The sequence below is a fragment of the Globicephala melas genome, chromosome 2 (assembly GCF_963455315.2).
Source record: "Globicephala melas chromosome 2, mGloMel1.2, whole genome shotgun sequence".
Taxonomy (NCBI): domain Eukaryota; kingdom Metazoa; phylum Chordata; class Mammalia; order Artiodactyla; family Delphinidae; genus Globicephala; species Globicephala melas.
Genome location: NC_083315.2, coordinates 58,324,511 through 58,350,381, shown reverse-complemented (window position 1 = coordinate 58,350,381; position 25,871 = coordinate 58,324,511). Strand labels below are relative to the sequence as shown.

At 36.4% G+C, this 25,871-nt stretch overlaps 1 protein-coding gene across 2 annotated transcripts in view; it reads left to right on the top strand.

Annotated features, from left to right (window-relative positions):
• SCAPER (S-phase cyclin A associated protein in the ER) overlaps positions 1-25,871 on the top strand; it is a 493,827-nt gene that overhangs the window by 137,416 nt on the left and 330,540 nt on the right. The window contains exons 9-12 of one of the 2 annotated variants that reach the window (XM_030874887.2): positions 10,457-10,719; positions 13,759-13,974; positions 24,774-24,944; positions 25,655-25,730. In XM_030874887.2, the coding sequence (XP_030730747.1) occupies positions 10,457-10,719; positions 13,759-13,974; positions 24,774-24,944; positions 25,655-25,730 (726 nt within the window). Of the gene's footprint in view, positions 1-10,456; positions 10,720-13,758; positions 13,993-24,773; positions 24,945-25,654; positions 25,731-25,871 lie in introns of both variants that reach the window. The other variant, XM_030874885.2, reaches the window with a different exon arrangement.

Genomic DNA, 25,871 nt, shown 5'->3' with positions numbered 1-25,871 from the left:
TGGAATCTTGCCCTGTATATGCAAAGCTTAGCAGTTGTCAGACTTCTTAGGGGAAGATTGAATGCAGATTCTTTTGGCTTACTTTCCTGCAGTTTCCCCCTCTCCAAGATTTTTTCCCCTGAAGCCCCAGTTTCTTTAGACTCATCGAACTCCAATATCTGTCTTAGCTAGATAGGACTGCTGGTTTCTGCTAGAACTCACTTTCCTACACTGTGAATTCCAGCAGTCTTCAGGGAAAATTCTAGGGTGAATGTGGATCTCATGTTGTTGTCCCTATTCTCAGGAATTGTAGTTCCTCAAGTCTTGCCTATACTGGTTGCTTTCCAATGCCTTTAAACAATTCATTTATATATTTCATCTAGCTCTTGTAGTTCTGTTTGGCAGGAAGAAGATTAATTTTAATACAGGCTACTTTGTCATGCCTGTAAGTCCAAATACATATTCAAGCACACATGGAATATTTACCAAAATTGACACAGTAAACAAGTTTCAACAACTTTCAGATGATTGAACTTATTCTGCCTGTCTTAACACAGTGGAATGAAGTTAGAAATTAATTACAAAAATGTAGCTGTACAATTTTCAGATTTTTGGAATTTTGGAATATATATCTGAATAATCCATGAGTCAGGGAAGAAATCACACTGAAAATTAGAAAATGTCAGTTGAATAAGAATGAACATTTGAAATCTTTGGGATTAGGGTAAAGCTATGCTTTGAGGAAATTTTCTAGCTTCAATTACACCAATTAGAAAGGAGGAAAACCTAAAATCCATACTCTGTCCATCTCAAGAAGTTAGAAAAGAACAAGCTAGACCCAGGGAATATGGAAGGAAAAATACAGGTGAGAATAGAGAAAAATTAACAAAACCAAAATGTAGTTCTTCAAATAGACCAATAAAATTAACAGACTTCTAGTAATACCAAGAAAAAAAGGAGACAAGGCCTAGCACCAGGAATGAAACAGGGGCATTGGCACAGATCCCCAAAATATTAAAAAGAAATTCTGAGCAATATTATACACTAAATTTAGAAATTTAGAAGAAATTAACAAATAACTTGAAAAACATAACAAAAATTGCATAGCAAGAATTAGAAAAACTTGAAGGAATGTATAAGTATTAAAAAAATGTGAGTTAATAATGAAACATTTTTTCACAAAGAAAATTCCAGGTCAAAATGGCTTCACCTGTGAATTCTTCCAAACATTTTAGGTAAAGATACATTCAATCTTAAAGAAACTCTTCCTCAGAATAAAAGAGAGATCATTTTATAACCTTAATATCAAAACCTAAAAAGGATATTATAATAAAACATTTTCTCTTGAACAGTGAACAACATATTAGTGAATTAAATACAGCGATAAATAAAAATGATAACAAATCACAGTCAGGTTGGGATTATTCCAGGGCTTTTTTTTTTTTCTTTTTCTTTTTTCCTTTAATATCTTTACTGGAGTATAATTGCTTTACAATGTTGTGTTACTTTCTGTTGTATCACTATATGCATACGTATATCCCCATATACCCTCCCTCTTGCGTCTCATTCCCACCCTTCATATCCCAACCCTCTAGATGGTTGCAAAACACCGAGCTGATCTCCCTGTCCTATGCAGCTGCTTCCCACTAGCTATATTACATTTGGTAGTGTACATATGTCAGTGTAACTCTCTCACTTTGTCTCAGCTTCCCTTTCCCTTCCCCGTGTCCTCAAGTCCATTCTCTATGTCTGTGTTTTCATTCCTGTCCTGCCCCTAGGTTCATCAGAACCATTTTCTTTCTTTTCCTTTAGATTCCATATATATGAGTAAGCATATGGTATTTCTTTTTCCCTTCCTGACTTACTTCACTCTGTATGACCGACTCTAGGTCCATCCACCTCACTACAAATAACTGTTTCATTTCTTTTTATGGCTGAGTAATATTCCATTGTATATATGTGCCACATCTTCTATATCCATTAATCTGTTGATGGACACTTAGTTGCTTCCTTGTTCTGGCTGTTGTAAATAGTGCTGCAGTGAACATTGTGGTACATGACTCTTTTTTTTTTTTTTTTCGGTACGCGGGCCTCTCACTGTTCTGTCCTCTCCCGTTGCGGAGCACAGGCTCCAGACGCGCAGGCTCAGTGGCCATGGCTCACGGGCCCAGCCGCTCCGTGGCATGTGGGATCTTCCCGGACTGGGGCACGAACCCGTGTCCCCTGCATCGGCAGGCGGACTCTCAACCACTGCGCCACCAGGGAAGCCCATGACTCTTTTTGAATTATGGTTTTCTCAGGGTATATGCCCAGTAGTGGGATTGCTGGGTCATATGGTAGTTCTATTTTTAGATTTTTAAGGAACCTCCATATTGTTCTCCATAGTGGCTGTATCAATTTACATTCCCACCAACAGTGCAAGAGGGTTCCCTTTTCTCCACACCCTCTCCAGCATTTACTGTTTGTAGATTTTTTGATGATGGCCATTCTAACTGGTGTGAGGTGATACCTCATTGGAGTTTTGATTTGCATTTTTCTAATGATTAGTGATGTTGAGCATCCTTTCATCTGTTTGTTGGCAATCTGTATGTCTTCTTTGGAGAAATGTCTATTTAGGTCTCCTACCCATTTTTGGATTGGGTTGTTTGTTTTTTTGATATTGAGCTGCATGAGCTGCTTGTATATTTTGGAGATTAATCCTTTGTCAGTTGCTTCATTTGTAAATATTTTCTCCCATTATGAGGGTTGTCTTTTCATCTTGTTTATGTTTTCCTTTGCTGTGCAAAAAAGCTTTTAAGTATCTTGAGGTTACATTTGTTTATTTTTGTTTTTATTTCAATTTCTCTGGAGGGTGGGTCAAAAAGGATCTTGCTGTGATTTATGTCATAGAGTGTTCTGCCTGTGTTTTCCTCTAAGAGTTTTATAGAGTCTGGCCTTACATTTAGGTCTTTAATCCATTTTGAGTTTATTTTTGTGTATGGTGTTAGCGAGTATTCTAATTTCATTCTTTTACATGTACCTGTCCAGTTTTCCCATCACCACTTATTGAAGAGGCAGTCTTTCCTACATTGTATACTCTTGCCTCCTTTCTCAAAGATAAGGTGACCATATGTGCGTGGGTTTATCTCTAGCTTTCTGTCCTGTTACATTGATCTATATTTCTGTTTTTGTGCCAGGGCCATACTGTCTTGATTACTGTAGCTTTGTAGTATAGTCTGGAAGTCAGGGAGTCTGATTCCTCCAGCTCCATTTTTCTTTCTCAAGATTGCTTTAACTGTTCAGGGTCTTTTGTGTTTCCATACGAATTGTGAAATTTTTCGTTCTAGTTCTGTGAAAAATGCCAGTGGTAGTTTGATAGGGATTGCATTGAATCTGTAGATTGATTTGGGTACTAGAATCATTTTCACAATGTTGTTTCTTCCAATCCAAGAACATGGTACATCTCTCCATCTATTTGTATCATCTTCAGTTTCTTTCATCAGTGTCTTATAATTTTCTGCACACAGATCTTTTGTCTCCTTAGGTAGGTTTATTCCTAGATATTTTATTCTTTCGTTGCCATGGTAAATGGGAGTGTTCTCTTAATTTCACTTTCAGATTTTTCAGCTTTAGTGTATAGAAATGCAAGAGATTTCTGTGCATTAATTTTGTATCCTGCAACTTTACCAAATTCATTGATTAGCTCTAGTAGTTTTATGGTAGCATCTTTAGGGTTCTCTATGTATAGTATCATGTCATCTGCAAACAGTGAGAGCTTTACTTCTTCTTTTCTGTTTTGGATTCCTTTTATTCCTTTTGCTTCTCTGATTGCTGTGGCTAAAACTTCCAAAACTATGTTAAAATAATAGTGGTGAGAGTGGGCAACCTTGTCTTGTTCCTGATAATAGTGGAAATGCTTTCAGTTTTTCCCCATTGAGGACGATGTTGGCTGTGGGTTTGTCATATATGTCCTTTATTATGTTGAGGAAAGTTCCCTCTATGCCTACTTTCTGGAGGGTTTTTATCATAATTGGATGTTGAATTTTGTCGAAAGGTTTTTCTGCATCTATTCAGATGATCATATAGTTTTTCGCCTTCAATTTGTTAATATGGTGTATCACATTCAGGGATTTGCGTATATTGAAGGATCCTTGCATTCCTGGGATAAACCCCACTTGATCATGGTGTATGATCCTTTTAATATGGTGTTGGATTCTGTTTGCTAGTATTTTGTTCAGGATTTTTGCATTTATGTTCAACAGCGATATTGGCCTGTAGTTTTCTTTCTTTGTGACATCTTTGTCTGGTTTTGGTGTCAGGGTGATGGTGGCCTCATTGAAGGAGTTGGGGAGTGTTCCTCCCTCTGCTATATTTTGGAAGAGTTTGAGAAGGAGATGTGTTAGCTCTTCCCTAAATGTTTGATAGAATTTGCCTGTGAATCCATCTGGTCCTGGGCTTTTGTTTGTTGGAAGATTTTTTTTTTTGCGGTACGCAGGGCTCTCACCATTGTGGCCTCTCCCGTTGTGGAGCACAGGCTCCGGACGCGCAGGCTCAGCAGCCATGGCTCACGGGCCCAGCCGCTCCGCGGCATGTGGGATCTTCCCGGACCGGGGCACGAACCCGTGTCCCCTGCATTGGCAGGCGGACTCTCAACCACTGCGCCATCACGGAAGCCCTCTGTTGGAAGATTTTTAATCACAGTTTCAATTTCAGTGCTTGTGATTGGACTGTTCATATTTTCTATTTCTTCCTTGTTCAGTCTTGGCAGGTTGTGCATTTCTAAGAATTTGTCCCTTTCTTCCAGTTTTTCCGTTTTATTGGCATAGAGTTGCTTGTAGTAATCTCTCATGGTCCTTTGTATTTCTGCAGTGTCAGTTGTTACTTCTCCTTTTTCATTTCTATTTCTATTGATTTGAGTCTTTTGTTTTTTTTCTTGATGACTCTGGCTAATGGTTTATCAATTTTGTTTATCATCTCAAAGACCCAGCTTTTAGTTTTATTGATCTTTGCTATCGTTTCCTTCATTTCTTCTTCATTTATTTCTGATCTGATCTTTATGATTTCTTCCCTTCTGCTAACTTTGGGGTTTTTTTGTTCTTCTTTCTCTAATTGCTTTAGGTGTAAGGTTAGGTTGTTTATTTGAGATGTTTCCTGTTTCTTAAGGTAGGACTGTATTGCTGTAAACTTCCCTCTTAGAACTGCTTTTGCTGCATCCCAAAGTTTTGGGTCCTTCTGTTTTCATTGTCATTTGTTTCTAGGTATTTTTTGATTTCGTCTTTGATTTCTTCAGTGATCTGTTGGTTATTAAGTAGTGTATTGTTTAGCCTCCATGTGTTTGTATTTTTTACAGATCTTTTCCTGTAATTGATATCTAGTCTCATAGCATTGTGGTCGGAAAAGATACTTGATACTCTTTTAATTTTCTTAAATTTACCAAGGCTTGATTTGTGACCCAAGATATGATCTATCCTGGAGAATATTCCATGAGCACTTGAGAAGAAAGTGTATTGTGTTGGTTTTTGGATGGAACGTCCTATAAATATCAGTGAAGTCCATCTTGTTTAATGTTTCATTTAAAGCTTGTGTTTCCTTGTTTATTTTCATTTTGGATGATATGTCCATTGGTGAAAGTGGGGTGTTAAAGTCCTCTAGTATGATTGTGTTGCTGTCAATTTCCCCTTTTATGGCTGATATTATTTGCCTTATGTATTGCGGTGCTCCTATGTTGGGTGCATAAATATTTACCATTATTATATCTTCTTCTTGGATCAATCCCTTGATAATGATGTGGTGTCCTTCTTTGTCTCTTGTAATAGTCTATTTTAAAGTGTATTTTGTCTGATATGAGAATTGCTACTCCAGCTTTCTTTTGATTTCCATTTGCATGGAATATCTTTGTCTATCCCCTCACTTTCAGTCTGTATGTGTTCGTGGTTTTGAAGTGGGTGTCTTGTAGGCAGCATATATATGGGTCCTGCTTTTCTATGCATTCAGCCAGTCTGTGTCTTTTGGTTGGAGCATTTAATGCATTTACATTTAAGGTAGTTATTGATATGTATGTTCCTTTTACCATTTTGTTAATTGTTTTGGGTTTGTTTTTGTAGGTCTTTTCATTCTCTTGTGTTTCCTGCCTAGAGAAGTTCCTTTAGCATTTTTTGTAAAGCTGGTTTGGTGGTGCTGAATTCTGTTAACTTTTGCTTGTCTGTAAAGGTTTTAATTTCTCCATCGAATCTGAATGGCATCTTTGCTGGGCAGAGTAATCTTGGTTGTAGGTTTTTCCCTTTTATCACTTTAAATATGTCCTGCCACTGTCTTCTGGCTTGCAGAGTTTCTGCTGAAAGATCAGCTGTTAACCTTCTGGTGATTCCCTTGTATGTTATTTGTAGTTTTTCCCTTGCTGCTTTTAATATCTTTCTTTGTATTTAATTTTTGATAGTTTGATTAATATGTGTCTTGGCATGTTTCTTCTTGGATTTATCCTCTATGGGACTCTCTGCACTTCCTGGACTTGATTAACTATTTCCTTTCCCATATTAGGGAAGTTTTCAAGTATAATCTCTTGAAATATTTTCCCAGTCCGTTTCTTTTTCTCTTCTTCTTCTGGGACCCCTATAATTCGAATGTTGGTGCATTTAATGTTGTCCCAGAGGTCTCTGAGACTGTCCTCAATTCTTTTCATTCTTTTTTCCTTATTCTGCTGTGTGATTGTTATTTCCACTATTTTATCTTCCAGGGTACTTATCCATTCTTCTGCCTCAGTTTTTTGGCTATTGATTCCTTCTAGAGAATTTTTAATTTCATTTATTGTGTTGTTCATCATTTTTTATTTGGTCTTCAGTTCTTCTAGGTCCTTGTTAAAGTTTTCTTGTATTTTCTCCATTCTGTTTCCAAGGTTTTGGATTGTCTTTGCTATCATTATTTTGAATTATTTTTGAGGTAGTCTGCCTATTTCCTCTTTAATTGTTTGGTCTGGTGTGTTTTTACCTTGCTCCTTCATCTGCTGTGTAATTCTGTCTTCTCACTTTGCTTAACTTACTGTGTTTGGGGTCTCCTTTTAACAGGGTGGAAGTGCATAGTTCCTGTTGTTTTTGTTTTCTGCCCCCAGTGGGTTGTGTAGGCTTCCTGGTGGAGGGGTCTGGTGCCTGTTTTCTGGTGGATGAGGCTGGATCTTGTCTTTCTGGTGTGCAGGACCACGTCCTGTGGTGTGTTTTGGAGTGTCTGTGACCTTATCATGATTGGAGGCAGCCTCTCTGCTAATGCATGGGGTTGTGTTCCTGTCTTGCTAGTCGTTTGGCATAGGGTGTCAAGCACTGTAGCTTGCTGGTCTTTGAGTGGAGCTGGGTTTAAGAGTCGAGATGGAGATCTCTGGGATTGTTTTCGCCATTTGATATAACGTGGAGCCGGGAGGTCTCTGGTGGACCAATGTCCTGGACTCGGCTGTCCCACCTCAGAGGCACAGGCCTGACACCTGGTCAGAGTGCCAAGACCCTGTCAGTCACACGACACAGAAGAAAAGGGAGAAAAAAAGAAAGACAGAAAAAATAAAATAAAATAAAGTTATTAAAATCAAAAATGAAAAATAATTATTAAAAAGTAATAAAAGAAATAAAAACAGAAAGAAGAGAGCAACCAAACTGAAAAACAAATCCACCAATGGTAACCAGCACTAAAAAATGTACTTAGAAAAAAAAAAAAAGACAGACCGAACCCTAGGACAAATGGTAAAAGCAAAGCTATACAGAAAAAATCATACAAAGAAGCGTACACGTACACACTCACAAAAAAAGGAAAAAAAAATATATATAAAAGTAAGGGAGCAACCAAATCAATAAAGAATTCTACTAATGTTAATAAAACTCTAAATACTAAAGTAAGATAAACATATAACCAGAAACAAATTATTTGCAGAAAGCAAACCCCAAGTCTACAGTTCTCCCAAAGTCTGCCACCTCAATTTTGGGATGATTTGTTGTCTACTCAGGCATTCTACAAGTGCAGGGTACATCAAGTTGATTGTGGAGATTTAATGTGCAGCTCCTGAGGCTGCTGGGAGAGATTTCCCTTTCTCTTCTTGTTCACACCGCTCCTGAGGTTCAGCTTTGGATTTGGCCTTGCCTCTCTGCGTGTAGGTCACCTGAGGGCATCTTCTCCACTCAGACAGGACGGGGTTAAAGTAGCAGCTGATTAGGTGACTCTGGCTCACTCAGGCTGGGGAGAGGGAGGTGTATGGTATGCGGCTTGAGCCTGCGGCAGCAGAGGCCGCTGTGACATTGCAGCAGCCTGAGGCATGCCGTGTGTTCTCCCGGGTATGCTGTCCCGGTATCATGGGACCCTGGCAGTGGCGGGCTGCACAGACTCTCCTGAGGGGAGGTGTGGATAGTGACCTGTGCTTGCACACAGGCTTCTTGGTGGCTGCAGCAGCTGCCTTAGTGTTTCATGCCCTTCTCTGGTGTCCGTGCTGATAGCCATGGCTCGTGCCCATCTCTGGAGCTCGTTTAGGCGGTGCTCTGAATCCCTTCTCCTCGTGCACTCTGAAACAATGGTCTCTTGCCTCTTAGGCAGTTCCAGACTTTTTCCCGGATTCCCTCCCAGCTAGCTGACTAGGTCAGTGTCTACCAGTTCTGACTTTCACTACCTCGTTAAGTCTCACTGCTGCTTGGTGGGTGTGGAAGTTCAGCTCCCACTGACACTAGATGTGAGGGAAAGTGGAGTGCTGAGTAAGTACGGTTCCTACTGCTTTGTTTAGTGTTATTAATGCCAACTGGAGGTAAGAGCTCAGCTCACTGTTCACCTTTGCTGACATTGTTTTGGTGAGGGAATTGGACCACCATCTGCTTCTGCCAGGTGGGCAACGGAAGTTCAGCTCTCTGCTTACCCCTATTGAAACTATGGGGTGGAAGTTTTCCACTGACATTTGGCTAGAATAGAAGGAATATTGCCAAAATGGTTGTCTGTTTTCTTAGGCCATCCTTTTCTCTGTTCTTTGGCTTGGCAAAACAAGTTTTGCTGTTGCCTGTTTTGTCTGTGTCAGTTGGTCCTTCTGGATTGGAGGCTCTTATAGCATCCTGTCAGCAATAAACAAAACCAGAACTCACTGCTGTGCTGCTTTTCAATTCCCAGGGTCACTAGGCAGTCCACCTACTACTTTCTGTCTTTTAAAATCATCCTGTGCTTATTTTGTATGTTTTTTTCCAGAGTTCTTAATTGTAAGTAGGAGGACGTGGAAATGAAGGTGAGGCTACTCCATCTTGGCCAGAACTGGAAGTCTTCATACTAATTTTGATAGATTACAATTAGCCTATAAAATTTTAAAAATTGTGGCTATCACTGTATACATATATATCTCAGGTTGTGAAATTTTGAAACATTTTGGTAGAAGCTTATTTATTTTAGGCTAGTTTGCTCTGTGACTTTGGATACAGGCCCTCATTTTCTCATGTGTATGGTGAAATACTGGACTAGATCATTGAGGGTTCATTCATTTAACACTATAATCTTATGATCATTAAAATAGTTTTTTACCTTTTTTTCCTAAGTCAGTGTATACTGTTAGTACTGAGACAGGGGAAAAAGAACGTGGATTTTGGACCAAGGCCTATGTTTGGATTCTAAAAGAAGGGGAGGTAGTTTTTACATATTCGTTGGGTATGGACATCAGAACCAATTTGCCTAGACTTACATCTTGGCTTTACCTTTACTAAGTGTGTGACCTTGGGTAAATTACTCAACCTCTCTTTGTCTCAGTTTCCTCACTGGTAATATGGGAATGATAGTACTGATCTTAGAGGGTTGTTGTGAACCCTCTAAGAGGGTTTATTTAAAAGAGTTACATCTAAGGCACTTAGAACAGTTCTAGCACATAGTATACACAGTATAAATGTTATTACTTTCTGACTATGGGGCCTTAGGTCAGTCTTTTTTGTTTTTTAAGGATTTATTTCTTATTTATTTATTTTATTTTTGGCTGCATTGAACCTTAGTTGCGGCACACCGGATCTTCATTGAGGCATGTGGGATCTTTCGTTGTGGCACATGGGTTTCTCTCTAGTTGTGGCACACAGGCTCCAGGGTGCATGGGCTCTGTAGTTTGCGGCATGCAGGCTCTCTAGTTGAGGGGTGTGAACTCAGTAGTTGTCGTGCTCTGGCTTAGTTGCCCCTTGGCATGTGGGACCAGGGATCGAACCCATGTCCCCTGCATTATAAGGTGAATTCTTTACCACTGGACCACCAGGGAAGTCCCAGGGTCTTAGGTCAGTCTTAATCTCAGTTTTATCATTTGTAAGATAGGGATAATGATACCTACCCCACAGTGTGGTTGTAGGAACTAGAGAATACACAGACACACTTGTGCACAATACACCTTGCATAGTAATTAGTGTCATGTTTATATTTTAGTTATATTTAATGGGAATTAGATTGGAAAATGTTATTTTGTAGGTTTTTGAAAATGTTTATCATCAAAGAAATCTTGATTTATTTTCTTCCCTCAATTGCGTAGAACGGAAAGATGCTGAAGGATGGGAAACTGTTCAGAGAGGAAGGCCTGTTCGTTCACGATCAACAGCAGTGGTGCCAAAAGTTTCATTACCAACAGAAGCATTAAGGTCAAAGGATGACAGTGATAAAGAAAATGTACGTCTTCTACCTGACAAAAGTATTCAGAAAGGTGAATTTGTTGGAGGTGGACCTTCTAATACTATAGAATCTCGGCTCAAAGACTCATTACACTCATGTGATCATCCTCTCACAGAGAGAACCCAGGTAGTACATTCTGAAAATCCTTTTATTGCTTTTTTATAACGGATATATCTATGTATGTTGGAATGTCTTAATTTTTCTACTTCATTTTTTACTTTTATTGTGAAAAATTTCAGATCTACAGAAAAGTTGCAAGAATAGAATAATGAACTCTCCTGTACCCTTTTCGTAGATTCACAGATTAACATTTTGCCACATTTTTTTCTCTCTCTATTTACATATCACACCCTCATATTGTATGCTAAACATTTGAGAGTAATGTGCAAATATCGTAACCATTCACCCTTAAATGCTATAGCATATATCTCTAAAGAACAAAGAAACTCTTTTACATAACCACACTATAGTTATAAAATTCGGGGAATTTGACATTTATATAATATTGTTATCGAATTTATAGTCTGTATTCAAAAATTTCCAGTTGTCCCAATAATTTCTTCATAGAATGTTTTTCCATGATGCATGATCCAATCTAGAGTTACACATTGTATTTGGCTTTGTTTCTTTAATGTCTTTCACCAGGGACAGTTATTCAGCCTGTCTTTGTCTTTCATGACATTAATATTTTTGAAGTATACATTGTGGGTTTTTTGTAGTGTTCTTCAGTTTGTTTATTCATTATTCACTTTAGCTTATACATTTTTGAGAGAAATAAAGTGATTGTTCTTAGCCTCACATTTAAAGGCATATCATATCAATTTGCCCAAGTTTGTTAACTTTGATTACTGGTTAAAATGGTGTCCTCCTGCTTCATTTGTAGTGTTATTTTAAATGGTGATGAAAGTAGAATAATTTTTCACTTGCTCTACTTTTACTTCCTACAATTCGAGTATAGAGTGATTTATATTTAAATAATTCTTTAAAGTTAATATTCCCAGTACTCTTCTGTTAGTCCATTTGAAGTTTATTTTACTTACTTGGTTAAGCAAGGCATTTTTTTTAAAAAAACAGGACTTTTAAAAAAATTTTATTTTATTATTATTATTTTTTTTTTTTGGCCACCCTGTACGGCATGTGGGATCTTAGTTCCCAGACCAGGGATTGAACCTGCACCCCCTGCGTTGGAAGCATGGAGTCTTAACCACTGGACCGCCAGGGAAGTCCCAGCAATGCATTTTTAAAAGATATTTGTTTGGCTTCCCTGGTGGTGCAGTGGTTGAGAGTCCGCCTGCCGATGCAGGGGACACGGGTTCGTGCCCCGGTCTGGGAGGATCCCACATGCCGCGGAGCGGCTGGGCCCGTGAGCCATGGCCGCTGAGCCTGCGCGTCCGGAGCCTGTGCTCCGCGGCGGGAGAGGCCACAGCAGTGGGAGGCCCGCGTACCGCAAAACAAACAACAACAACAAAAAAGATATTTGTTTACAAAAAAATTTTATGTTCAGTTAGTATAATTTTATGTAAACTGTCCAATGAAATATAAGAGAGATTCTTTGATAAGGTACAGGGACTAAGTAAAAAAGTTGTAAAATAGTTGTCATATTTCTCGGTACAGAATAGTATCTGCCTTTTAAAATTCTCTCCTTTTACTTGTAGGATATTTATTTTTATTAGAAACTGTACTCAACTTCCATGGTTTTTTTCCTTAATGATAATAATGGCTCTTAATCCTACATTGTTCCTGATGTTTTATAACTCTTTAATATATGTATGTTTTGTGCCCACGTGAGATTTAAAGCTCCTTGCAGGCATTATCTTATGTTGCCTTTTAATTTCCCACAATATGGAGCAGAGTCAAAGATACGTAGAAAGTAATCAGTACATAGTTGTTGGGTGAAACTTTAAGAAACTTTTAAATGTAGGTAAATTTGATGACGAAATCACTTTCTATATCACTTAACTACCATCTGGCATTCTTGGTACATGTATTATATTTTAACTATAAAATTTAACAGTATAAAAATTATGCTGATTTTGTGTAATGAATAAACTTATGTGATTTTTTGAGGTTTTAGAAATAGTCTATACATAGAACTTTTGAGTAATTATTGTTAAATTATTTCAGTATAAAAGTTCACTGCTTGTGGTGGCCAAGCTAATATTAATAATTGTTTTCTCCACTGTCATTCTGAAAATGGAATTAGCATTTTTATATATTTTTCAACATTATAGTTTAGCTTTGATTTTGTTATTTAAGTTGATATTGATTTTTTAATAAACAGCATTGACTATATTGTGAAGATCAATAATGCTAATGTAAATATTACTGAGAAGATTATAAACCATGGTGACTGATGTATGGATAATGTTGATAGCAATATAAACATTGTGATGCAATTTGAATAATGCTTATGCTAAAATGAACACTTTGGGACACTTTAAAGTTCTAACCAATAGTAGGATTTTTAAAGTAGTTTATATGACTTGGCCAAGTTTAATATTTATATAAATACTATATCAAACTAGGGTTTTTATGGCCACTGCACTGTTTATCTAATGTTTATTTAAGTAGTGATGTGAGTAAGTTTTAAATTCACAATTTTAGATTTTAGTTCTTCTCCTTGGAGTTCATTACTCTGAGTATAGCTGGAAAACATAGCACCATTCTTTCTGTACTCTGTTAGAAAGTGAAAATAAAGGCTTGTTCCTATTCACTAAACTAGAAAGTTTTTAAAAAAATGGGTATGTATTTGACTTCAGCATAAGTTGTATTTGTTTAAATGGTTTTTACGTTTCTCTTGGTTATGTGTTAAATATTTCTAAAGGGGAATGGAGAGCCTATTGAAGTCTAAAGAATATGAATTGCATAATGAAACTGCATGCTGACATATACTCTACTTTTTATGGTGTATTTCTCTTTTATATCTGAGATTTGGTATTATGTGCTATGTGGTGTCCTAAACATAGTAGATGTGCAAATAAAATTTGTGGCTGCTTAATGGTTTCTCTTCTTATACTTGAAACATACCAGAAAATGACTGAGTCATCTGTCAGTCAACTGCTGCTTTACAGTTGATAGGTTAAGCAGAATCAGGTTTTCTAGAGTGAAATAAGTTGGTGAGTATTTTCCATTATCTCTGATTCAATCTGTAATATGTTTCGTTAGTTCACAGTGAGTACACTGGATGATGTCAAGAACTCTGGCAGTAGTTTCTTACAAGACAATTCTGTGCAAACTTCTGAAATACCTGCCGTTCACATTGATATAGAGTGTGTTTCAGTTACTCAGCAAGCTGACACACCTTTGCAAGCAAGTGAAGACAAATTTTCAGAAGAGAAAGAAAGAATAGAAAGTGAAATGGATCCTTCAGATATTTCAAATGTGAGTGCTGCTAACTTGGTAAGAACAACTTATCGAAATTCTGAGTAAATACATTAAAGAGACATAAACTCCGATAATAAAAAATTGTAATGTATATTTCTCTACACTTTACAAGCACTTTTTAACATAGCATTTGATATATGTTATTTCATTTTAACATTTTATTCTTATAGCAATCTTTTGATATAGTTAAGTTTCTTCTTCTTTTGTAGAGGAAGGAAATGAGACTGTGAGAATTAAATAACTTGCTCAAAATCATTCACTTTGTGTGTGATTTGATCACATGTTAAGAAACTGTCATAATAATGTTTTCTATGCAACATCTACCACTCTGATAGATGGGAAATTGTGCTTAATGAACTTAGCTTTAAGAATTCTCTTAACAGAGTACTTTAGACAGTTATTATCATTTGCTTGGAGTTGGTCTTTAAGATGAAATTTATTTATCATCCCTATGGCAGAATCTTTAAAAATGCATTGACTTAAAATTACTTATAGGTTTATGTTTTTGGATGACTATTTAATTCTGCTCATGTCTTTCTCCTTCCCATTTTAGTATTAAGATACTTGGCCTGAGTATAATTCAGATTAGGTCATGTTGGGTTTGTTTAAAAAGTAATTTTCAAAAGGAATAGGCACATATAAAAAGTTGTTGAGAAAAAATTCAAATTTAGTTCGTTTTTTTTTGGCAATTGACAAGGAAATTTAGTTTTTTCTGAGATATACATTTTAAAGTAATAACTAGAATTATGACTTATAACATTATACCAGAACATATAAGATTTTTAGAAATTTCACGTAATGTCTGAAACATTTATATTAACATATTTCCATACAAATAACCCAAAGAAAGTTTAGTATTAGGTTTTGTTTGTTTCTTTATACTGCAGGTTCTTACTAGTAATCAGTTTTATACACATCAGTGTAAACATGTCAATCCCAATCGCCCAATTCAGCACAACACCATCTGCACCCCACCGCGGATTTCCCCCCTTGGTGTCCATATGTTTGTTCTCTACATCTGTGTCTCAACTTCTGCCTTGCAAACTGGTTCATCTGTACCATTTTTCTAGGTTCCACATATATGCGTTAATATACGATATTTATTTAGCCCTTTCTGACTTACTTCACTCTGTATGACAGTCTCTAGGTCCATCTGTGTCTCAACAAATGACTCAATTTCGTTCCTTTTTATGGCTGAGTAATATTCCATTGTATATATGTACCACAACTTCTTTATCCATTCATCTGTCGATGGGCATTTAGGTTGCTTCCATGACCTTGCCATTGTAAATAGTGCTGCAATGAACATTGGGGTGCATGTGTCTTTTTGAATTATGGTTTTCTCGGGGTATATGCCCAGTAATTCTATTTTTAGTTCGATTCTATTTTTAGTTCTCCATAGTGGCTGTATCAAATTACATTCCCACCAACAGTGCAAGAGGGTTCCCTTTTCTCCACACCCTCTCCGGCATTTGTTGTTTGTAGAATTTCTGATGATGCCCATTCTAACTGGTGTGAGGTGATACCTCATTGTAGTTTTGATTTGCATTTCTCTAATAATTAGTGATGTTGAGCAGCTTTTCATGTGCCTCTTGGCCATCTGTATGTCTTCTTTGGAGAAATGTCTATTTAGGTATTCTGCCCATTTTTGGATTGGGTTGTTTGTTTCTTTAATATTGAGCTGCATGAGCTGTCTATATATTTTGGAGATTAATCCTTTGTCCATTGATTCGTTTGCAAATATTTTCTCCCATTCTGAGGGTTGTCTTTTTGTCTTGTTTATGGTTTCCTTTGCTGTGCAAAAGCTTTGAAGTTTTATTAGGTCCAATTTGTTTATTTTTGTTTTTATTTCCATTACTCTAGGAGGTGGATCAAAAAAGATCTTGCTGTGGTTTATGTCAAAGAGTGTTCTTCCTATGTTTTCGTCTAAGATTTTATAGTGTCTGGTCTTACATTTAGGTCTCGAATCCATTTTGAGTTTATTTCTGTATATGGTGTTAGAGAATGTTCTAATGTCATTCTTTTACCTGTAGCTGTCCAGTTTTCCCAGCACCACTTATTGAAGAGACTGTCTTTTCTCCATTGTATATCTTTGCCTCCTTTGTCATAGATTAGTTGACCATAGGTGCGTGGGTTTGTCTCTGGGCTTTCTATCTTGTTCCATTGATCTGTGCTTCTGTTTTTGTGCCAGTATCATATTGTCTTGATTACTGTAGCTTTGTAGTATAGTCTAAAGTCAGAGAGTCTGATTCCTCCAGCTCCGTTTTTTTCCCTCAAGACTGCTTTGGCTATTCGGGGTCTTTTGTGTCGCTGTACAAACTTTAAGATGATTTGTTCTAGTTCCGTAAAAAATGCCATTGGTAACTTGATAGGTATTGCATTGAATATGTAGATTGCTTTGGGTAGTATAGTCATTTTCACAATGTTGATTCTTCCAATCCAAGAACATTGTATATCTCTCCATCTGTTGGTATCATATTTAATTTCTTTCTTCAGTGTCTTACAGTTTTCTGCATACAGGTCTTTTGTCTCCCTAGGTAGGTTTATTCCTAGGTATTTTATTCTTTTTGTTGCAATGGTAAGTGGGAGTGTTTCTGTAATTTCTCTTTCAGATTTTTCATCATCAGTGTATAGGAAATGCAGGAGATTTCTGTGCATTAATTTTGTACCCTGCAACTTTACCAAATTCATTGATTAACTCTAGTAGTTTTCTGGTGGCAGTTTTAGGATTCTCTATGTATATTATCCTGTCATCTGCAAACAGTGACAGTTTAACTTCTTTTCCAATTTGTATTCCTTTTATTTCTTTTTCTTCTCTGACTGCTGTGGCTAGGACTTCCAAAAGTATGTTGAATAATAGTGGTGAGAATGGACATCCTTGTCTCATTCCTGATCTTAGAGGAAATGCTTTCAGTTTTTCACCATTGAGAATGATGTTTGCTGTGGGTTTGTCGTATATGGCCTTTATTATGTTGAGGTAGGTTCCCTCTATGCCCACTTTCTGGAGAGTTTTTATCATAAATGGTGTTGAATTTTGTCAAAAGCCTTTTCTTCATCTATTGAGATGATCATATGGTTTTTATTCTTCAATTTGTTAATATGGTGTATCACATTGATTTGTATATAGTGAAGAATCCTTGCATCCCAGGGATAAATCCCACTTGGTCATGGTGTATGATCCTTTCAATGTGTTGTTGGATTCTGTCTGCTAGTATTTTGTTGAGGATTTTTGCATCTATATTCATCAGTGATATTGGTCTGTAATTTTCTTTTTTTGTAGTATCTTTTTCTGGTTTTGGCATCAGGGTGATGGTGGCCTCATTAAATGAGTTTGGGAGTGTTCTTCCCTCTGCAGTTTTTTGGAAGAGTTTGAGAAGGGTGGGTGTTAGCTCTTCTCTAAATGTTTGATAGAATTCAGCTCTGAAGCTGTGTGGTTCTGGACTTTTGTTTGTTGGAAGATTTTTTTTTTTTGCGGTACACGGGCCTCTCACTGTTGTGTTCTCTCCAGTTGCGGAGCACAGGCTCCAGACGCGCAGGCTTAGCGGCCATGGCTCACGGGCCCTGCTGCTCTGCGGCATGTGGAATATTCCGGGACTGGGGCACGAACCCGTGTCCCCTGCATCGGCAGGTGGACTCTCAAGCACTGCGCCACCAGGGAAGCCCTGTTGGAAGATTTTTAATCACAGTTTCAACTTTATTACTTGTGATTGGCCTGTTCATATTTTCTGTTTCTTCTTGGTTCAGTCTTGGAAGGTTATACCTTTCTAGGAATTTGTCCATTTCTTCCAGGTTGTCCATTTTATTGGCATAGAGTTGCTTGTAGTAGTCTCTTAGGATGCTTTGTATTTCTACAGTGTCTGTTGTAACTTCTTTTTCATTCTAATTTTATTCATTTGAGTCCTCTCCCTCTTTTTCTTCATGAGTCTGGCTAATGGTTTATCAATTTTGTCTTCTCAAAGAACCAGCTTTTAGTTTTATTGATCTTTGCTATTGTTTTCTTTGTTTCTGTTTCCTTTATTTCTGCTCTGATACTTATGATTTCTTTCCTTCTGCTAAATTTGGGTTTTGTTTGTTATTCTTTCTCTAGTTCCTTTAGGTGTAAGTTTAGATTGTTTACTTGAGATTTTTTTGGTTTCTTGAGGTAGGCTTGTATAGCTATAAACTTCCCTGTTAGAACTGCTTTTGCTGCATCCCATAAGTTTTGGATCATCGTGTTTTCGTTGTCATTTGTCTCTAGGGATTTTTTGATTTCCTCTTTGATTTCTCCAGTGATTTCTTGGTTGTTTATTAACGTATTGTTTAGCCTCCATGTGTTTGTGTTTTTTACGTTTTTTTCCCTGTAATTCATTTCTAGTCTCATAGCGTTGTGGTCAGAAAAGATGCTTGATATGATTTCAGTTTTCTTAAATTTACTGAGGCTTGATTTGTGACCCAAGATGTGATCTATCCCGGAGAATGTTCTGTGCACACTTGAGAAGAAAGTGTATTGTGTTGTTTTTGGATGGAATGTCCTGTAAATATCAATTAAATCTATCTCATCTATTGTGTCATTTAAAGCTTCTGTTTCCGTATTTATTTCCTTTTGGATGATCTGTCCATTGGTGTAAGTGAGGTGTTAAAGTCCCCTACTATTATTGTGTTACTGTCGATTTCCTCTTTTATAGCTGTTAGCAGTTGCCTTATGTATTGAGGTGCTCCTATGTTGGGTGAATATATAATTATAATTGTTATATCTTCTTGGATTGACCTCTTGATTATTATGTAGTGTCCTTCCTTGTCTCCTGTAACATTCTTTATTTTAAAGTCTGTTGTATCTGATATGAGCAAAGCTACTCCAGCTTTCTCTTGATTTCCATTTGCACGGAATATCTTTGTCCATCCCCTCACTTTCAGTCTGTATGTGTCCCTACGTCTGAAGTGGGTCTCTTGTAGACTGCATATATATGGGTCTTGTTTTTGTATCCATTCAGCAAGCCTGTGTCTTTTGGTTGGAGCATTTAATCCATTCACATTTAAGGTAATTATTGATATGTATGTTCCTATGACCATTTTCTTAATTGTTTTGTGTTTGTTTTTGTAGATCCTTTTCTTCTGTTGTGTTTCCCACTTAGAAAAGTTCCTTTAGCATTTGTTGTGGAGTTGGTTTGGTAGTGCTGAATTCTCATACTTTTTGCTTGTCTGTAAAGCTTTTGATTTCTCCATTGAATCTGAATGAGATCCTTACCTGGTAGAGTAATCTTTGTTGTAAGTTCTTCCCTTTCATCACTTTAAGTATATCATGCCACTCCCTTCTGTCTTGTAGAGTTTCTGCTGAGAAATGAGCTGTTAGCCTTATGGGAATTCCCTTGTATGTTATTTTTCATTTTTCCCTTGCTGCTTTCAATAATTTTTCTTTGTCTTTAATTTTTGCCAATTTGATTACTATGTGTCTCGGCATGTTTCTCCTTGGGTTTACCCTGCATGGGACTCACTTCGCTTCCTGGACTTGGGTCGCTATTTCCTTTCCCACATTAGGGAAGTTTTTGACTATAATCTTTTCAAATATTTTCTCTGGTCCTTTCACTCTCTCTTCTCCTTCTGGGACCCCTATAATGCAAGTGTTGTTGCGTTTAATGTTGTCTCAGAGGTCTCTTAGGCTGTCTTCATTTCTTTTCATTCTTTTTTTCTTTATTCTTTTCCACAGCAGTGAATTCCACCGTTCTGTCTTCCAGGTCACTTATCCGTTCTTCTGCCTCAGTTATTCTGCTATTGATTCCTTCTAGTGTAGTTTTCATTTCAGTTATTGTATTGTTCATCTCTGTTTGTTTGTTCTTTAATTGTTCTAGGTCTTTGTTAAACATTTCTTGCATCTTCTCGATCTTTGCCTCCATTCTTTTTCCGAGGTCCTGGATCATCTTCACTATCGTTATTCTGAATTCTTTTTCTGGAAGGTTGCCTATCTCCACTTAATTTAGTTGTTTTTCTGGGGTTTTATCTTGTTCCTTCATCTGGTACATAGCCCTCTGCCTTTTCATCTTGTCTATCTTTCTGTGAATGTGGTTTTTGTTCCCAGGCTGCAGATTTGTGGTTCTTCTTACTTCTGCTGTCTGCCTTCTGGTGGATGAGGCTATCTAAGAGGCTTGTGTAAGTTTCCTGATGGGAGGGACTGTTGGTGGGTAGAGCTGACTGTTGCTCTGGTGTGCAGAACTCAGTAAAACTTTAATCCACTTGACTGCTGATGGGTGGGGCTTGGTTCCCTCCCTGTGGTTGTTTTGCCTGAGGCAACCAAACACTTGAGCCTACCTGGGCTCTTTGGTGGGGCTATTGACATACTCTGGGAGGTCTCTAGCCTAGGAGTACTTCCCAGAACTTTTGCTGCCAGTGTCCTTGTCCCCACGGTGAGCCACAGCATCCCCCCCACCCCCGCTTCTGCAGGAGAACCTCCAACACAAGCAGATAGGTCTGGTTCAATCTCCCCTGGGGTCACTGCTCCTTCCCCTGTGTCCCGATGCACACACTACTTCGTGTGTGCTCTCCAATAGTGGAGTCTCTGTTTCCCCCAGTCCTGTAGAAGTCCTACAGTCAATTCCCACTAGGCTTCAAAGTTTGATTCTCTAGGAATTCCTGCTCCGGTTGCTGGACCCTCAGGTTGGGAAGCCTGATATGGGGCTCAGAACCTTCACTCCAATGTGTGGACTTCTGTGGTATAAGTGTTCTCCAGTCTATGAGTCACCCACCCGGCAGTTATGGGATTTGATTTTACTGTGATTGTGCCCCTCCTACCTTCTCATTGTGGCTTCTCCTTTGTCTTTGTATGTGGGGTATCTTTTTTGGTGAGTTCCAGTGTCTTCCTGTGGATGATTGTCCAGCAGCTAGTTGTTATTTTGGTGATCTCGCAAGAGGGAGTGAGAGCATGTCCCTCTACTCCGCCATCTCGGTTCCTCCTCCTACACTCCAAATTTAGTTTTTAATTGGCCACTGTATACTATAATTTCTTTTTAAATTTAATGCCTCATCATGTTGAAAGATGATACCAGCAGATGATATTAGGCCAAATTATACATTTTAGAGAGAGAACAAGATTAGGTAGTTGAAATTTGATATGGATTGTTTAAGGGAAAAATAAGAGTTACAGTAATAAGAACAACAAATATTTAGATTCCTTTATAAAGGAATAAAGGGCAACTTTTTTTTAACTTAGATTTTTTAGTGCGAATGTTTTAAAGATTAACTAATTTACGGTCATATAAATAGTGGGTTTAATGTATCGGTAGAAATTGGTCGTATTTATATTTTTGTTTTCATAGCTAGCTATCATATTAAATTATGTATTTTGCAAATGGATTCTATGAGAATCAAATTTCGAAAGAGGAAAAAGATCCTATAGTTAAATAAGCATAAAATAATTATTTAAAAATTCTTCTCTCATCATTTTTATTTTGATCACGTAGGTAAAATAAGCTTATGGTAGAGTATTAAAAACCCTTGGTTATTTTGAGAATGACATTTACATACTTGAAGGAAAATAAGTTCTGCTTTACATATGAATATTATCATATCCTTAGAGGTCTTAGAGGAATTTTAACTAAACTAATATTTGGAGAAAATTTTATGTTTTTAATTTGTCTTGGCACAGATACTTCTGTGGGTTGCTCTAGATAAGCATGTCATTGTTTAGGTTCTAAATAGAGGGTTATAGAGAATTGCTGCAGTGTTGAGAAAATTGTTTTCTTTTTTTGCCTCAATATAGTATTGTCACATACATGGTTCAACTAAAAAAATCTGTAGTTCTCTTATTTAACAGAAGCCTAAGCAAAAAATGACTGTAAGAATTTATAATAATAAAATTTATTTATTAAACATAAAGGACCCTTTATGTTTAAGGTCCACTTTTGCCACCATTGTAAAAATATGCTGATGTAAATCCTAGCTACCATGGATTTATTTTTTTTAGATTTACTGAAATTACAAATTTTAATGAAAATTTAGAAATTTAAAAAATGATTATGTATGCAGGTATGTGTTTGAATTTCACAGTGTGAAAATAGTAGAAGTTGTATATGGATAATTTAGTCATTATTTCATCCGTAAGCTCTGTTACTCTGTTAAAATCTCTTCAGGTCTTAAGAGGTGAAATAGAAATGTTCTCTGGAGAAGATAAAATTGAGAAGGAAATAGGCTTATGTGAGAATTTACTTTCTGCAAAGTTAAATATATTTAACTTTAATAGTTTTTTTAAATCATTGTTAGGTATGATATTTGTGTGGCACCTTAACAAGTTAGTTTCTATAATATTCTAGCGTTTACAGAGAAAAAGCTTATGATGCAAAGAAATGGTCTGTCATCTAAACTCTCTCACCCCATTCTCTTCCCCAGGGACAATCTTGTATGTTTTGAGGGGGCAGAGTATCGACAGGGGAAATGAAGTGGGGAGGGGAAGCTTTAAGAAGGATACCCATGTCTAGGCTCCACTCCAGACCAATTCAGTAATAAGCTGAAGCGCAAGCACTTGCATTTTTAATACCTTTATTGAGGTGTTATTGATTTTCAGTAAACTTCACATATTTAAGATATACACATTGATATATTTTGACATGTGTTTATACTTGTGAAATCATCACTATAATCAAGATAATGAAAGTATCGATTGCCTCCAAAAGTTTTCACTTTCTCTTTTGTAATCCCTCCTTTCTGCGCTTCCCTGTTTCCCCTTCCCAGGGTTATCACTATTCTGCTGTTACTACATATTAATTAGCATTTTAAGAAATTTCTGTATATGGAATAATGTAATCTTTGTTTAGCTTCTTTCACTCAGCATAATTATTTTGAGATTCATCCATGTAGTTGTGTATATTAATAGTTCCTTCTTCTTTTATTGTCTTTAGGAGTACTCTGTTGTATGCATGTAACTCAGTATGTTCATCCATTCAATTGTTGACAGATGTTTGAGTTGTTGCCAGTTTCTCTATTATGAATAAAGGCACCATGAACGTTTGTCTTTGTTTTGAACATATGTTTTCATTTCTCTTGGGAAAATATCTAGGTCAGTTTTGTTGATAATATTGTTCAGGTTTCCTTTGCCAATTTTCTGTACTTGTTCTATCAGTTGAGAGAGGGGTATTGAAATCTCTGCATATATCTGTGGGGCTACTTTTTTTAAGCCAACTTTATTGAGATATAATTTACATAGCATACAGTTTATCCATTTAGAGTGTACAGTGCAGTGTTTTTTAGTATATTCACAGAGTTGTGCAGACATCACCATAATTAGTTTTAGAACACTTCCATCACTACAAAAAGAAACCCAGTGCCCAGCAGCAGTCCTCCCTTTCACCCCACCCACCCAGCCCTATACAACCACTAATCTGTCTTTTGTCTCTATAGATTTGCCTGTTCTGGACATTTCATAGAAGTGGAATACAATATGTGGTCTTTGTAAATGGTTTCTTTCACTAGGCATATTGTTTTCAAGGTCATTCGTGTTTTAGCCTGTATCAGTATTTCATTCCTTTTTATGCCCAAATAATATTCCACTGATTGAAAATTGTAGAATATACCATATTTTATCCATTCATCAGTTGATGGACATTTAGGTTTTCTCCACTTTTTGGAATTTATGAATAATGCTGCTTTAAATATTTGTGTACAAGTTTTTGTGTGAACATATGGTTTCGTTTCTCCTGAGTATACATCTGGGAATGGGATTGTTGGGTCGTATGGTAACTTTACATTTAACCTTTGTGAGAAACTATCAGACTGTTTTCCAAAGTAGCTGCATCATTTTACGTTCCCATTAAGTTTATTTTGTTTTGTAATTCTATCAGTTTTTGCTTCTTTCATTTTGAAGATCTATTATTATTTTCATAAACCTTTAGGATTGTTTTGTCTTCTTAGTGAATTAACAGTTTATCATTATGAAATGACCTTCTTTATCCCTTGTCATATTTTTTGCTCTGAAATTTACTGTGTCTGATATTAGTACTTCAACTTTCTTTTGGTTAGTGTTAGTATGGTAGCTCTTTTATTTGTAATCTGTTTATATTCTCATATTTAAATTAGGTTTCGTATAGGCAGCATGTGGTTTGGGGTCTTGCTTTTATCCAATTTGAGTCTCTATTTCCGTGTAATGTGATTATTAATATGGTTCCTTTAAATCTGTCATCTTATTGTTTTTCTCTTTGACTCATCTGTTCTTCATCCCCTTTTTCCTTTTTCTCCCATCTTTTTGATTAATTTTCTTTTATAATTTATCTTCTTTTTTGGCTTAGTAGCCATAAATATTTGTTATTTCACTGTTTGCTTTAGGGTTTATAATATGCATATTTAGCTTTTTATAGGGATTTATTAATTAATAATTCTGATGCATATATTTGTATTACATAATTCTAATGCATAATTTTAAGTAAGGTATATATGTTCAGAAAGTCTCATCACCAGTACGGCATAATTTTTTTTTTATATTCCCTTTAAAGTATAATGTTTTTCTTTGGTTTTTCAAATATTTGACCTGTAAATGTTTTGAATTTTGGTGCTCAAATGAAATTCACAGTTTATTATTAATAACAATAACTATTATTTATACAACTTCACAGTTTGTCATACACAGCAGTTTAGTAAAAAGGTCTCATGGATTATTGTATCATTTTATGGAATATAAAATAGTCTTTTGCTTTTAAGAAATTTCCGAGTCATATAACTGGACCCCAAGTTTTATAATTCTAGATCAATGCTATTTTTATATATACTATTTATGATTAGAACATAAAGAAATACTTACTTAACTTTCCAGTCAACTGATTTTGTTTTTCACTTTATAGTCTATGGCAGAAGTTCTTGCTAAAAAGGAAGAGCTAGCAGATCGTCTAGAAAAGGCCAATGAAGAAGCCATTGCTAGTGCTATTGCTGAAGAGGAACAGTTAACTAGAGAAATTGAAGCTGAAGAAAACAATGATATCAATATTGAAACTGACAACGACAGTGATTTTTCTGTGAGCTTTTAGAATTTTTATTCTCTGGGTGATTGAGACTTATACGATAAACAATAGCAAGTTTTTTTTTAAGCACTTTGCCATTACTAAGTGTTTTTATATATAATGCAATTGACAAGTTGGAAGTTGTTTTCTCATTTTACACATCAAGAAAATGAATCTCAGAGTAAGTAAATACGTAACATTACTCAGATTATAATTGTACAGATTGAAGAAGAGTCAAAGATACATCTTTCCTTCTGCTAATAAAAAGCAAATGATACATTGCCTTGCTATCACTAGGCGCTCAGGATATATATGTTGATGAGAGGGATTTCTTAAAGAATAAAAGTATCATGAATGTTTGCTATGTTATCCTATTAAATTTTAATGCCCAACAAATACTTTTTAGCTTTTCTGATGTATGCTCTAAATATGTCAGAATTTATGTAGTAATAGTTTAAACCCAGTAGTTTTCTTTTAAAATTACTTGGCTTGTCTCTGCTGTTAATGGCACGTAGGTTAGTCTTCCTCTTAAAATGTATAGGCTGTGGTATTTTTAACTTGGTAATTATTGTGACTGTAAGAGGTATGTAACTTTTTTCTGGTTTTGGACTGTTTGCTAAATGAAATATATGAGCAATAGGTAGAAAAATTTCATATATAGTTCATTTTATAAGGTTATAATTGGTTCAAATATTTGTTACTCAATTTTTCTTACTACATTTTAGGCCAGCATGGGCAGTGGAAGTGTATCTTTCTGTGGTATGTCTATGGATTGGAACGATGTCCTTGCAGATTATGAAGGTATTACATGTTTGTATGTTTGTGTGTGTGTGTGTTGTATGTATAGGTAGAGGGGTATAAAATAGATTATCTTATTACTTGGGGTTTTTGTGTAAAATAAATAAGAGTGGGATGCCTTTTAAAAGTCTGTTCTCAAATGTT